This window comes from Schistocerca gregaria, chromosome 4 (genome assembly GCF_023897955.1).
Source record: "Schistocerca gregaria isolate iqSchGreg1 chromosome 4, iqSchGreg1.2, whole genome shotgun sequence".
Taxonomy (NCBI): domain Eukaryota; kingdom Metazoa; phylum Arthropoda; class Insecta; order Orthoptera; family Acrididae; genus Schistocerca; species Schistocerca gregaria.
Genome location: NC_064923.1, coordinates 448,883,995 through 448,898,977, shown reverse-complemented (window position 1 = coordinate 448,898,977; position 14,983 = coordinate 448,883,995). Strand labels below are relative to the sequence as shown.

Sequence of the window (14,983 nt, the reverse complement as noted above, 5' to 3'; positions counted from 1 at the left end):
GCCTGACTACTGCCAGTAATAATAATAATAATAATAATAATAATAATAATAATACGGGGTAGGCCCTACTAGCCATTACGGAGTTACTGTTGTGTTTCGCTGTCAGTTAGTTGGATTTTCTGTTGCAAGGTGAAACCGAAACTCCACTGCGGAACTTTATAGAACTTTTAGAAGCTGGCCTCGGTAGAAGATCAATTTGGATTCCGAAGAAATGTGGGCCAAAGCGAGGCAAGAGTGACCCTATGAATTATCTTAGAACACAGGTTAAGGAAAGGCAAATCTACGTTTATAGCATTTGTATACTTAGAGAAAGCTTTTTACAGTATTGACCGGAATAGTCTCTTTGAGATTCTGAAGGTAGCAGCGGTAAAATACAGAAAACAAAAGGCTGTTTGCAACTTGTACAGAAACCAGAGTCGAGGGGCTTGAAAAGGAAACAGAGATTGAGAACGGAGTGAGACAGGGTTGTAACATATCCCCGATGTTATTCGATCGGCACATTTAGCAAGCAGTCAAGAAAACCAAAGAGAAATGTGGAGACGGAATTACAGTTCAGAGAGAAGAAATAAAGACTGAGGTTTGCGGATGAGATTGTAATTCTGCCAGAAATAGCAAATGACTCGTAAGAGCACTTGAACAGAATGGGCAGTGTCTTGGAAGGTGGATAGAAGATGATCATCATCAACAAAAGCGAGACGAAGATGATGGAATGTAGTCGAATTAAATCAGGTGATGATACGGGAATTAGATTACGAAACGATGCACTTAAAGTGGTAGATGAGTTTTGCTATTTTGGGGGTAAAATAACGGATCATGGCCAAAGTAGAGAGGATATAAAATATAGGCTGGCAATGGTAAGAAAAACTTTTCTGAAGAAGAGAAATTTGTTAAACATTGAACATAGATGTAAGTGTTTGGAAGTCGTTTATGAAAGTGTTTGTATGGAGTGAAGCCATCTGTGGAAGTGAAACATGGACGATAAACGGTTTAGACGCGAAAAGAACAGAAGCTTGTGAAATGTCGTGCCACAGAAGACTGCTGAAGGTTGGATGGGTAGATCAGATGAATAACGAGGAGGTAACTGAATAGAACTGTGAAGAAAGAAATTTGTTGCACAATCTGACTAGAAGAAGGGATCGGTTGATAGGACATCAATGGGTCACCAATTTAGTATTCGAGAGAGGTGTGTGTGTGGGGCGGTGAGGGGGGAGGGAGGGGTAAAATCGTAGAGGGAAACAAAGAGATGAATACAGTAAGCAGATTCAGAAGGATGGAAGTTGCAGTAGTTGGCCGGCCGCTGTGGCCGAGCAGTTCTAGGCGCTTCAGTCTGGAACCGCACGACCGCTACGGTCGCAGGTTCGAATCCTGCCTCGGGCATGGATGTGTGTGATGTCCTTAGGTTAGTTAGGTTTAAGTAGTTCTAAGTTCTAGGGGACTGATGACCTCAGATGTTAAGTCCCATAGTGCTCAGAGCCATTTGAACCATTTGCAGTAGTTATTCGGAGATGAAGAGGATTGCACAGGGTAGAGTAGCGTGGAGAACTGCATCAAACCATTCTTTAGACTAAAGACGACGACAACAACAACAAAAGTTGTTTCATGACATTTACAGAGAAAGTATGGTGTTGACCTGGTAGTGTTACCACATGCTAATGAGTTTGGTTGTCCAGATATTCTTAGTAGGAATAGTTGCGTGAATCGGAGGGAAAAGAAGAGACATGCAGACTTTCTGGGTGATGGTGCATGAGGGAGCCAACACCTCACGTACGAAATTAACATGTGTTGCAAGATGGGGTGCAGCAGACAGCGACTGACCTGGTAGAGCGTGGTGACGGCGCCACGCAGGCGGTCCTCGGCGATCTCCCCGAGGTACATGGGCGTCGTCATGAAGGCGACGCCGACGCTGACACTGCCGAGGGCGCGGGCCACGAACAGCAGCGCGGCGTCGTGCGCGAGCGCGACCATCAGCCAGGAAGCGAGCAGCGGCGGCGCGCACAGCAGCAGGGCCGTCTTGCGGCCGAGGCGCTCGACGGCCACCACGGATGGCACCACGGCCGCCGCCATGGCCAGCGACATGGTCGACACCAGCCACGACGCGTCCGCCGCCGACATCGGGATGTGCGACGACGCGCCCTGCAGGTACGGCAGCACTGGCGACGTCCAGCCGATGAACACGCCGCACGACATGTACATCAGCACCGCTACAGCAACGTCATGGAAACATATACATCAGCACCATTGTGGCAACATCGTGGTAACATGTGCATCAGCACCGCTGCAGCAACATCATGGCAACATGTACTTAAGCACTGCTCTGGAAACATCGTGATAACATGTACATCAGCACTGCTGCGGCAACATCGTGGCAACATCGTGGCAACATGTACATCAGTACCACTGTGGCAACAATGTGGCAACGTCTACATCAGCACCGCTGTGGCAACATCGTGGCAACATGTACATCAGCACCGCTGTGGCAATATGGTGGTACCATGTACATGAGCACTGCTGAGGGAACAATGTGGCAACATGTGCATCGGCACCACTGTGGCAACAATGTGGCAACTTGTACATCGTCACCACTGCGGCAACAACTTGGCAATGTGTACAGCAACACCACTGCAGCAACAACATGGCAACGTGTATAGGTTGCGCACGATATGGTGGCCGATGCGCAGTGACCAGTTTCCGTCCAAAGTGCTGGGTGAGTTCATTCGTTTGTTCAGAAGGGGAGGCCGACAAGCGTTTGCCACCTTTCGGGTGGTCGGCGATGACAGAATCGACGCATATGGCCGGCAGTCTTTCTCAAATGATTTTATAGAAACTGTTCGGTAAAAAAATTCGTTTTTGGTTTACTTCTAACTTTGTATGTCAGGTTCATTGTGATGAGCCCATCATTTCGCTAATGGTCATAGTTATTGGGATATTTACGTGAAAGTAAGACACTTCTCGAAATTCAAAAAAGTTTGCAATTAAAAATAGGGGTCGCTCAGATTTTGCAGGTGTGTATTACATAATATGTTTTTCCTTATGAAATTTAGCTAACACACTAAATATTTCTTCGGAACTGGTTGGATGTCTGTATCTGTCACCTATCTCGAAAAAATTGATCTGACGTAGCGCATTGATTTGCGATCGCACTGTGCCAGCGATAAAGCTAGTGACAAAACCCACAACATTCCTCATATTTCATAAACGGTTTCAGATATCGAAATGAGATTTTGGCAAATGATAGCAGACAAAGAGAAAAGTTTTTCGCTGTATGTTATTAAGCAAAATTTCATTATCTACTGTGTTATTCCAGTAAATACAGACTTCTCCAAAGAAATAATGTAATTTTTAAAGGCAATCGATAGGTGGTTGAATGAGGAACTACTATGGGTTTTGGAACAACATAAGTTACGTCATTACACCTTTATTCTGGACAGAGGATGTGCTTTTTCATAAGATGCTGACCTTACATTTCTCCAGTTTGTCACTCAATAAACTTAATAAACCACTATTTCAAAATTCTCTCGCAACTGCATCTGCACAACATGTTGGTGATGTGAAACTGTGTAAACTCCACTGAGTTTTGGAAAATGAAGCAAATTTTAACATGGCAACAAGAGAAATGTGTAGGTTTTGCTCAAAATTCCTCACTCTTGACTCTTCTCTGAAAGTTGCAGACGCTTTACAAAAAAAAGCACTCCTTCTTCAGGCCACGAGTGGCCCACCGGTACCATCCGACCGCCGTGTAATCCTCAGTGGAGGATGCGGATAGGAGGGGCGTGGGGTCAGCACACCGCTCTCCCAGTCACAAGATGGTATTCTTGACCGAAGCCGCTACTATTCGGTCGAGTAGCTAATCAATTGGCTTCATGAGGCTGAGTGCACCCCGAAAAATGACAACAGCGCATGGCGGCCTGGATGGTCAGGTGTGGCGTGGACTGGGCGATTTTTTAGGTTAGAAGGCCTCGGGAAAGTACGGGGTAGGCTGCAATCTCAAAGGGTGCGTGGTAAATACAGGACGTGCTTGGATCAAGGAACAGTCGGAATTGTAGTTGTAAATTGTTGTAGTTGTGCTGGGAAAGTCCCTGAGCTTCAAGCGCTAATAGAAAGCACAGAAGCTGAAATCGTTATAGGTACAGAAAGCTGGCTAAAGCCTGAAATAAGTTCTGCAGAAATTTTTACGAAGTCTCAGACGGTGTTCAGGAAAGATAGATTAGGCAGAATCGGTGGTGGAGTGTTTGTGTCTGTCAGTAGTGGTTTATCTTGTAGTGAAGTAGAAGTAGATACTCCGTGCGAATTGGTATGGGTGGAGGTTATACTTAACAGCCGAACTAAGTTAATAATTGGCTCCTTCTACCGACCCCCAGACTCCGATGATATAGTTGCGGAACAGTTCAGAGAAAATTTGAGTCTCGTAACAAATAAATACCCCACTCATACGGTTATAGTTGGTGGGGACTTCAACCTTCCCTCGATATGTTGGCAAAAATACTTGTTCATAACCGGTGGCAGGCAGAAAACATCTTCCGAGATTGTCCTAAATGCTTTCTCCGAAAATTATTTCGAGCAGTTAGTCCACGAACCCACGCGAAAACATACTTGAGCTCTTAGCCACAAACAATCCAGAGCTGATAGAGAGCATCATGACAGATACAGGGATAAGTGATCACAAGGTCGTTGTAGCTAGGCTCAGTGCCGTTTCTTCCAAATCCACCAGAAACAAACGCAAAATAATTTTATTTAAAAAAACAGATAAATTGTCACTAGGAGCCTTCCTAAGAGACAATCTCCATTCCTTCCGAGCTGACTATGCAAATGTAGACGAGATGTGGCCCAAATTCAAAGATATAGTAGCAACAGCAATTGAGAGATTCATACCTTATAAATTGGTAAGAGATGGAACGGATCCCCCGTGGTACACAAAACAGGCCCGAACGCTGTTGCAGAGGCAACGGAAAAAGCATGCGAAGTTCAGAAGAACGCGAAATCCCGAAGATTGGCTAAAATTTACAGACGCGCTAAATTTGGCACGGAATTCAATGCGAGATGCCTTTAATAGGTTCCAAAACGAAACATTGTCTCGAAATTTGGTAGAAAATCCGAAGAAATTCTGGTCGTATGTAAAGTACACAAGCGGCAAGACGCAGTCAATACCTTCGCTGCGCAGTGCCGATGGTACTGTTATCGACGACTGTGCCGCTAAAGCGGAGTTATTGAACGCAGTTTTCCGAAATTCCTTACCCAGAATTTGAAACACGAACAGCTGCTAGCATGAGTTTCTTAGAAGTAGATACCTTAGGGGATGCGAAGCAATTCAAATCGCTTGATATGGGCAAGTCTTCAGGTCCAGATTGTATACCGACTAGGTTCCTTTCAGATTACGCTGATACAATAGCGCCCTACTTAGCACTCATATACAACCGCTCGCGCACCGATAGATCTGTACCTACAGATTGGAAAATTGCGCAGGTCGCACCAGTGTTTAAGAAGGGTAGTAGGAGTAATCCATCTAACTACAGACCTATATCATTGACGTCGGTTTGCAGTAGTGTTTTGGAGGATATACTGTATTCAGACATTATGAATCACCTCGAAGGAATCGATCTATTGATACGTAATCAGCATGGTTTCAGAAAACATCGCTCTTGTGCAACGCAGCTAGCTCTTTATTCGCACGAAGTAATGGCCGCTATCGACAGGGGATCTCAAGTTGATTCCGTATTTCTAGATTTCCGGAAAGCTCTTCACACCGTTCCTCACAAGCGACTTCTAATCAAGCTGCGGGCCTATGGGATATCGTCTCAGTTGTGCGACTGGATTCGTGATTTCCTGTTGGGAAGGTCGCAGTTCGTAGTAATAGACGGAAAATCATCGAGTAAAACTGAAGTGATATCAGGTGTTCCCCAGGGAAGCGTCCTGGGACCTCTGCTGTTCCTGATCTATATAAATGATCTGGGTGACAATCTGAGCAGTTCTCTTAGGTTGTTCGCAGATGATGCTTTAATTTACCGTCTAGTAAGGTCATCCGAAGACCAACATCAGTTGCAAAGCGATTTAGAAAAGATTGGATTGCTGTATGGTGTGGCAGGTGGCAGTTGACGCTAAATAACGAAAAGTGTGAGGTGATCCACATTAGTTCCAAAATAAATCCGTTGGAATTCGATTACTCGATAAATAGTACAATTCTCAAGGCTGCCAATTCAACTAAGTACCTGGGTGTTAAAATTACGAACAACTTCAGTTGGAAAGACCACATAGACAATATTGTGGGGAAGGCGAACCAAAGGTTGTGTTTCATTGGCAGGACACTTAGAAGATGCAACAAGTCCACTAAAGAGACAGCTTACACTACACTCGTTCGTCCTCTGTTAGAATATTGCTGCGCGGTGTGGGATCCTTACCAGGTGGGATTGACGGAGGACATCGAAAGGGTGCAAAAAATGGCAGCTCGTTTTGTATTATCACGTAATAGGGGAGAGAGTGTGGCAAATATGATACGCGAATTGGGATGGAAGTCATTACAGCAAAGACGCTTTTCGTCGCGGCGAGAACTTTTTATGAAATTTCAGACTCCAACTTTCTCTTCCGAATGCGAAAATATTTTGTTGAGCCCAACCTACATAGGTAGGAATGATCATCAAAATAAAATACGAGAAATCAGAGCTCGAACAGAAAGGTTTAGGTGTTCGTTTTTCCCGCGCGCTGTTAGGGAGTGGAATGGTAGAGAGATAGTGTGATTGTGGTTCGATGAACCCTCTGCCAAGCACTTAAATGTGAATTGCAGAGTATTCATGTAGATGTAGATGTAGATCCAAGTGCCGACCACGCCCGACAGCGCTTAACTTCGGTGATCTCACGGGAACCGGTGTATCCACTGCGGCAAGGCCGTTGCCGCAGATTCTTGACAAACCAGGCGAAAATAAATCGCCGCATTTTTGGCGGAATGATCAAAGAAGAGGTGACAAATCATTTTGAATGGTCACCTTGCAAGTGTGGGTGTGGAAGGGCCCCACTTAATATGTTCCAAAAATGTGAGTGTAGACCTCAGTTTAGAATGGCATTTCCCCTGCGGCACTCTGAGCGACCACCCACCGCTGCCACTCTCCTCGTGCTTCCCCAGCCGACTGCGCATCTACCGGCCACGGTATTTTCCGCACACTATGCATCAGCACCACTGCGGCTACAACGTGGCAACATGTGCATCAGCACCACTGTGACAATAATGTGGCAACGTGTACATCAGCAGCGCTGGAGCAGTACAGTGGTAAGCATTACACTCACATCACTTCGATAGTTTCGTCACCATACGAGGTGTGTGCCAAAAGTATGAGACTGATAACACTGTGCGCAGTCTGGGAATGTTGTGTTTCTCTGTTTGTGTAGACGGGCGTGTTCATCCCTTCCAGGTCCTCGGTCCAAGTTTCAGCTCCAAACAGCCATGACTTTTAAGAGCGTCGTCAGTGAAGCTGTGTTTCTGTTGTGTGTTACGAAAATGGAACAGCGGGATTTAGAGCAACGTTATTCCATTAATTTTTGTGTTAAACTTGGGGAATCCGCGAGTGTGACCTTTGAAAAGTTGAAACTGGCCTTTCCTATCAACAGCACTAGGTATATGCTACCACAAATGATTTTTAGAAAGCGTAGAAAACGTTGGAAATGAGCTCTGCTCAGGGAGACCTTCAACTTCAAAAACCACGAAAAAGTCGAACGCGTGTGTGTGCTCTTGTTAGATTGTTCCTCCAGGGCAAACTCTGTCAGCCACGTGCTTTACGAGGATGTCCCTGAAAGTTGGTTGGTTGGTTGGGGGAAGAGACTAAACAGCGAGGTCATCGGTCTCATCGGATTAGGCAAGGACGAGGATGGAAGTCGGCTGTGAACTTTCAAAGGAACCATCCCCGCATTTGCCTGGAGCGATTTAGGGAAACCACGGAAAACCTAAATCAGGATGGCCGGACGTGGGATTGAACCGTCGTTCTCCCGAATGCGAGTCCAGTTGTCCCTGAAAGGCTCAGGAAAAGGGTGAATGGTGTGAGACTGGACATTGCACACAAGCGGATACTGCATCGTAACAACTCCCATCTCAAACGGCCACTTGCATCACGAAGTTTTTAACCTCAAAAGGCATTCATGTTGTTCCAGAGTCCACGTTTTCATATCATCTGAGTCCTTATGCCTTTTTTCTTTTCCCGAAATTGAAAAATGCCTTTAACGGGCTTCATTTTGGGTCTCTGGACAACATTAAAAAGTGCTGCCGAGTCTGCAAATGATTCCGCCAGAGTGTAGCTACCGAAAGGATCTACTATGAAGATAATAATATTGTTGCATGAAGAAATGAAACCTTTGGTGGATAAAAACTCGGCCTCGTTACTTTTCTCACACACCTTGTATAGCAGCCACTGACCATCGGGCACCGGCCAGACGTCATCGACCGCCTGACGACACTGGGGGCTGCCTAGGAGTACCTTCGGCTTGTTTCTACTCTCGCGCTGAGAAGCATAATATGGTTTATTATTGGAGTTTGATTTTCTGCACGAAATTCACACAAAATATAAAAATGGATATACGTATGTATGTGGTTCATTCACAGTGACCGGGCCAAATATCTCACGAAATAAGCGTCAAACGAAAAAACTACAAAGAACGAAACTTGTCTAGCTTCAAGGGGGAAACCAGATGGCGCTATGGTTGGCCCGCTAGATGGCGCTGCCATAGGTCAAACGGATATCAACTGCGTTTTTAAAAAATAGGAACCCCCATTTTTATTACATATTCGTGTAGTACGTAAAGAAATATGAATGTTTTCGTCGGAGCACTTCTTTCGGTTTGTGATAGATGGCGCTGTAATAGTCACAAACATATGGCTCACAATTTTAGACGAACATTTGATAACAGATAGGTTTTTTAAATTAAAATACTGAAAGTAGTTACGTTTGAACATTTTATTTTGGTTGTTCCAATGTGCTATATGTACCTTTGTGGACTTATCATCTCTGAGAACGCATGCTGTTACAGCGTGATTACCTGTAAATACCACATTAATGCAATAAATGCTCAAAATGATGTCCGTCAACCTCGATACCTTTGGCAATACGTGTAACGACATTCCTCTCAACAGCGAGTAGTTCGCCTTCCGCAATGTTCGCACATGTATTCACAATGCGCTGACGCATGTTGTCAGGCGTTGTCGCTGGATCACGATAGTAAATATCCTTCAACTTTCCCCACAGAAAGAAATCCGGGGACGTTAGATCCGGTGAATGTGCGGGCCATGGTATGGTGCTTAGACGACCAATTCACCTGTCATGAAATATGCTATTCAATACCGCTTAAACTGCACGCGATCTATGTGACGGACATCCCTCATGTTGGAAGTACATAGCCATTCTCTCATGCAGTGAAACATCTTATAGTAATATCGGTAGAACATAACGTAGGAAATCAGCATACATTGCACCATTTGTATTGCCATCGATAAAATGGGGGCCAATTATTCTTCCTCCCATAATGCCACACCATACATTAACGCGCCAAGGTCGCTGATGTTCCATTTGCCGCAGCCATGGTGGATTTTCCGTTGCCCAATAGTGCATATTATGCCGGTATACGTTACCGCTGTTGGTGAATGACGCTTCGTCGCTAAATAGAACGCGTGCAAAAAATGTATCATCGTCCCGTAATTTCCCTTGTGCCAGTGGCAGAACTGTACACCACGTTCAAATTCGTCGCCATGGAATTCCTGGTGCATAGAAATATGGTACGGGTGCAATCGATGTTGATGTAGCATTCTCAACACCGACGTTTTTGAGATTCCCGATTCTCGTGCAATTTGTCTGCTGCTGATGTGCGGATTAGCCGCGACAGCAGCTAAAACACCTATTTGGGCATCATCATTTGTTACATGTCGTGGTTGACGTTTCACATGTGGCTGAACACTTCCTGTTTCCTCCAATAACGTAACTATCCGGCGAACGGTCCGGACACTTGGATGATGTCGTCCAGGACACCGAGCAGCATACATAGCACACGCCCGTTGGGCATTTTGATCTCAATAGCCATACATCAACACGATATCGACCTTTCCGCAATTGGTAAACGGTCCATTTTAACACGGGTAATGTATCACTAAGCAAATACTGTCCGCACTGGCGGAATGTTACGTGATACCAAGTACTTATACGTTTGTGACTATTACAGCGCCATCTATCACAAAGTGAAAAAAGTGATCCAACTAAAACATTCATATTTCTTTACGTACTACACGATTATGTAATAAAAATGGGGGTTCCTATTTTTAAAAACGCAGTTTATATTCGTTTGTCCTATGGCAGCGTCATCTAGCAGGCCAACCATACCGCCATCTGGTTTCCCCCTTCAAGCTAGACGAGTTTCGTTCTTTATAGTTTTTTCGTTTGATGCTTATGTCGTGAGATATTTGGCCCGGTCACTATCAATGGACCACCCTGTATACGTTCCATATGTCCTCCTAAACCGCTGGACCGATTTCAACTAAACTTGGTACCCGTATCATTTACTGTCTGAAAGCAATCGGTGTGGCGTGTAAGAACCACCCACTAAGAACCAACCACCTTTCAAACAGGTGGGGGTAGCGGTGAAAAAGCAGCGTAGTCCACGACGCGAGAATATCCATACTTTAATCACCAAGTATTTGAGAATGGTAGCACTTACAGACTTGCGACAAATTTTACACATAATTTCAAGACTTAACGAAATTTTTTCTCACTGACGACGCCCACAAAATGATGAAAGGAGAAAAGTTTATCGTTTACTACGTTTTCGCTGTTCATGCAGTAAAACTACGACTTGAAGCGTAACGTTTTAATTTGTTACTGATTTACTACTAACTGTATTCATGAAACATGTTGCAGACTATATTCACATATACCACTGAATGTGTCAGAAAAATTACATCCTTGTATGACTTTTAGTGCAAGAGATATGACGTCACAAACCCTGAGACGCGTGAAAATTACCGCACTGTTGTGTACATAGTTCCGCGTAGTCAGCTCGTACACAACCTTCCCACTAGAGCGCGCCCCGCTAAGCACAACAGCGCAGGCGCAGCGCTCGTCCGTCTCCGCACTACGAGATGGCGCTGTCTTAGAGACGGACCAAATTCTGCTTCCGCCGATCTGTGTATTAATATGTAACGCAGCCAATGAGATAGCTGCTAATTTAGAAACTTTTCTCCTCTCGGATCACACTCGTGCAGTGATACCTGAATGCGAGAGGTATTATAACGAGTGTACAGACCTCCGATTAGTCAGTCTGCATTAGTCTCCATCTGTCTGTACCAGTCTATAGTCAAGTTTCAGTCTGCACCTAAGAAGATTATCATATTTCTGTACATAGCCATGAAGATAAATGTATAGACACTTTGTCAAGTATCAGAGATATGTGAGAATAAGATTAACGTACCAAGACCAAAGGAACTTCAGATGGTCAATTGTAAACATAATCCAGAATCAAGTTACGTAATATCTATGCCTTTTTATTATTTTAATAAATGTGTGTGAAAATTAATCAAGTTCTGTTTAAAGTTGGTCACCGTCAATCTGCTACTCTAAGCATGGAAGTGGCATTTCTATCGTCTGACCTAACGGCAGAAGATAAACACGCCACGATAAGACCACGAGACATATTGCTGACACTCGCCTACTTCGTTAGAGGGACAAGTCAAATAATCTGATAGTGTGTGTACGGAAGGTCTTACAGTACGCACGCCACACACACAATGTAACAAGTTTAAATTTACCACTTCTTTGCTACTAATTCTATTCACAACACTTTTCGTATACAGTAACCACATATGCTCCTCAATGTACCTACAAAAATGTCATTGTACGACCAATAATTCAGGAGATTCCACATATGCCGCAGAATGTACCTAGAAATATATATCTTTATACGACACACATTTCAGGACATACGACGTCATAGACCTTGAGATCCGTGAGAAACTGCCTCATTATGTGTTACGTTTTAATTGATTACTTTCTTAATACTAACTTTATTCACAATACATTCCGTAGACAGTAGGCAAATGTACCACTGGATGTACCTGCACATTTATATTATTGTAGAGCACGTAGTTTAGAAGATACGACGTCATAAAGATTGAGCTGCGTGAAAATGAAACTGCGGGACGCAATTATTTAGACATGGAGGTGAAATATGTGTACAAATACCCTTTAAATATGTGTGAAATATGTTAGACATTTTCGTGTGTGGCCAAAGCCATAGCTAAATAGCTCATCCTGAATCCCAGAAATCATTTCAATCAAATATGGTACGCATATTAATTATAACTAGTATCACTTATGGTCGAAATTCCACAAATTGAGTCAGTGGGCCTGATCTGTGATAAGAAATGTCATGTATCTTAAAGTGATATACTGCATATAAAACTGTAAATAGCAAATGTTGCATTGTAGCTTTGAGCATTCTTCAAATAATTCTTTCGTTTCTCTTAAATTGTTAGATCATTTAAAATAAGTCTTTGATACAGTGTGCTGGAAAATAAATCTTGTGTTAATGACAGTAAATTAATTTTTCCCTTATGACAGCACAATAAGAGTGCCTTTGTATCGCGTGAGGTAACCTCAGATGCGAAATGATTTGCATTACAAAATCTGCACCGTAAATTCATCAAACTCTCACAATAATTTGAAATTATGTTCATTGGATATTTAAATTTATCTTTCAAAACAGCAATAAGATTATCATTATCACCATGCATACTGTTCCTCTTACTTTGTCTACGCAAAAATTGTGTCTCTCTAGCTCTTCGTCTTTCCGGCCAAAGTGCTCTTCTTCGAGGGATATTATAGAACAAATACACTCCTGGAAATGGAAAAAAGAACACATTGCCACCATACTTGCTCCGGACACTGCGAGAGGGCTGTACAAGCAATGATCACACGCACGGCACAGCGGACACATCAGGAACCGCGGTGTTGGCCGTCGAATGGCGCTAGCTGCGCAGCATTTGTGCACCGCCGCCGTCAGTGTCAGCCAGTTTGCCGTGGCATACGGAGCTCCATCGCAGTCTTTAACACTGGTAGCATGCCGCGACAGCGTGGACGTGAACTGTGCGCAGTTGACAGACTTTGAGCGAGGGCGTATAGTGGGCATGCGGGAGGCCGGGTGGACGTACCGCCGAATTGCTCAACACGTGGGGCGTGAGGTCTCCACAGTACATCGATGTTGTCGCCAGTGGTCGGCGGAAGGTGCACGAGCCCGTCGACCTGGGACCGGACCGCAGCGACGCACGGATGCACGCCAAGACCGTAGGATCCTACGCAGTGCCGTAGGGGACCGCACCGCCACTTCCCAGAAAATTAGGGACACTGTTGCTCCTGGGGTATCGGTGAGGACCATTCTCCATGAAGCTGGACTACAGTCCCGCACATCGTTAGGCCGTCTTCCGCTCACTCCCCAACGTCGTCCAGCCCGCCTCCAGTGGTGTCGCGACAGGCGTGAATGGAGGGACGAATGGAGACGTGTCGTCTTCAGCGATGAGAGTCGCTTCTGCCTTGGTGCCAATGATGGTCGTATGCGTGTTTGGCGCCGTGCAGGTGAGCGCCACATTCAGGACTGCATACGACCGAGGCACACAGGGCCAACACCTGGCATCATGGTGTGGGGAACGATCTCCCACACTGGCCGTACACCTCTGGTGATCGTCGAGGGGACACTGAATAGTGCACGGTACATCCAAACCGTCATCGAACCCATCGTTCTACCATTCCTAGACTGGCAAGGCAACTTGCTGTTCCAACAGGACAATGCACGTCCACATGTATCCCGTGCCACCCAACGTGCTCTAGAAGGTGTAAGTCAACTACCTGGCCAGCAAGATCTCCGGATCTGTCCCCCATTGAGCATGTTTGGGACTGGATGAAGCGTCGTCTCACGTGGTCTGCACGTCCAGCACGAACGCTGGTCCAACTGAGGCGCCAGGTGGAAATGGCATGGCAAGCCGTTCCACAGGACTACATCCAGCATCTCTACGATCGTCTCCATGGGAGAATAGCAGCCTGCATTGCTGCGAAAGGTGGATATACACTGTACTAGTGCCGACATTGTGCATGCTCTGTTGCCTGTGTGTATGTGCCTGTGGTTCTGTCAGTGTGATCATGTGATGTATCTGACTCCAGGAATGTGTCAATAAAGTTTCCCCTTCCTGGGACAATGAATTCACGGTGTTCTTATTTCAATTTCCAGGAGTGTATACGAGTGTCACTCCAAAAGAAATGCACACTATTTTTTTAAAATCCATCTTTCATTCTACATTTTTGAAAGTTTTAAGGTGTGTAGATATATCCTTTAGGAACAATATTTTCATTTCTCCACATAATTTCTATCCCTCTCAACTGTCTTACGTCATCTTGGAACCAGCTCCTGTGTACCCGCACGGTAAAATTCTGGACCAACCTTTTGGAGCCACTGTTTGGCACCGTGCACAAGGGAGTCATCATCTTCAAAACTTGTTCCACAAAGAGAGTCTTTCAGTTTCCCAAAGAGATGATAGCCACATGGAGCCAGGTTAGGACTGTAAGGCGGGTGTTTCAGTGTTGTCCATCCGAGTTCTGTGATAGCTTCCATGTTTTTTGACTGACATGTGGCCGTGCTTTGTCGTGCAACAGCAAGACATCCTGCTTTTGCCGATGTGGTCGAACACGACTCAGTCGAGCTTGAAGTTTCTTCAGTGTCGTCACATGTGCGTCAGAATTTATGATGGTTCCACTTGGCATGATGTTCACAAGCAAGAGTCTTTGGGAATCGAAAAACACCGTAGCCATAACTTTTCCAGCAGAAGGGATGGTCTTGAATTTTTTTTTCTTGGGTGAATTTGCATGATGCCACTCCATTGATTGCCTCTTCGTCTCTGGTGAAAAATAATGGAGCCATGTTTCATCACCTGTCACAATTCTTCCAAGGAATTCATCTCCACCATTCTCGTTGTGTTGCA

At 44.9% G+C, this 14,983-nt stretch overlaps 1 protein-coding gene across 1 annotated transcript in view; it reads right to left on the bottom strand.

The window, feature by feature from the left end:
• The window catches only part of LOC126365855 (facilitated trehalose transporter Tret1-like), a 117,952-nt gene that overhangs the window by 64,040 nt on the left and 38,929 nt on the right, over positions 1-14,983 (bottom strand). The window contains exon 2 of the mRNA XM_050008518.1: positions 1,816-2,201. Within this exon, the coding sequence (XP_049864475.1) occupies positions 1,816-2,201 (386 nt within the window). The remainder of the gene's footprint in view (positions 1-1,815; positions 2,202-14,983) is intronic.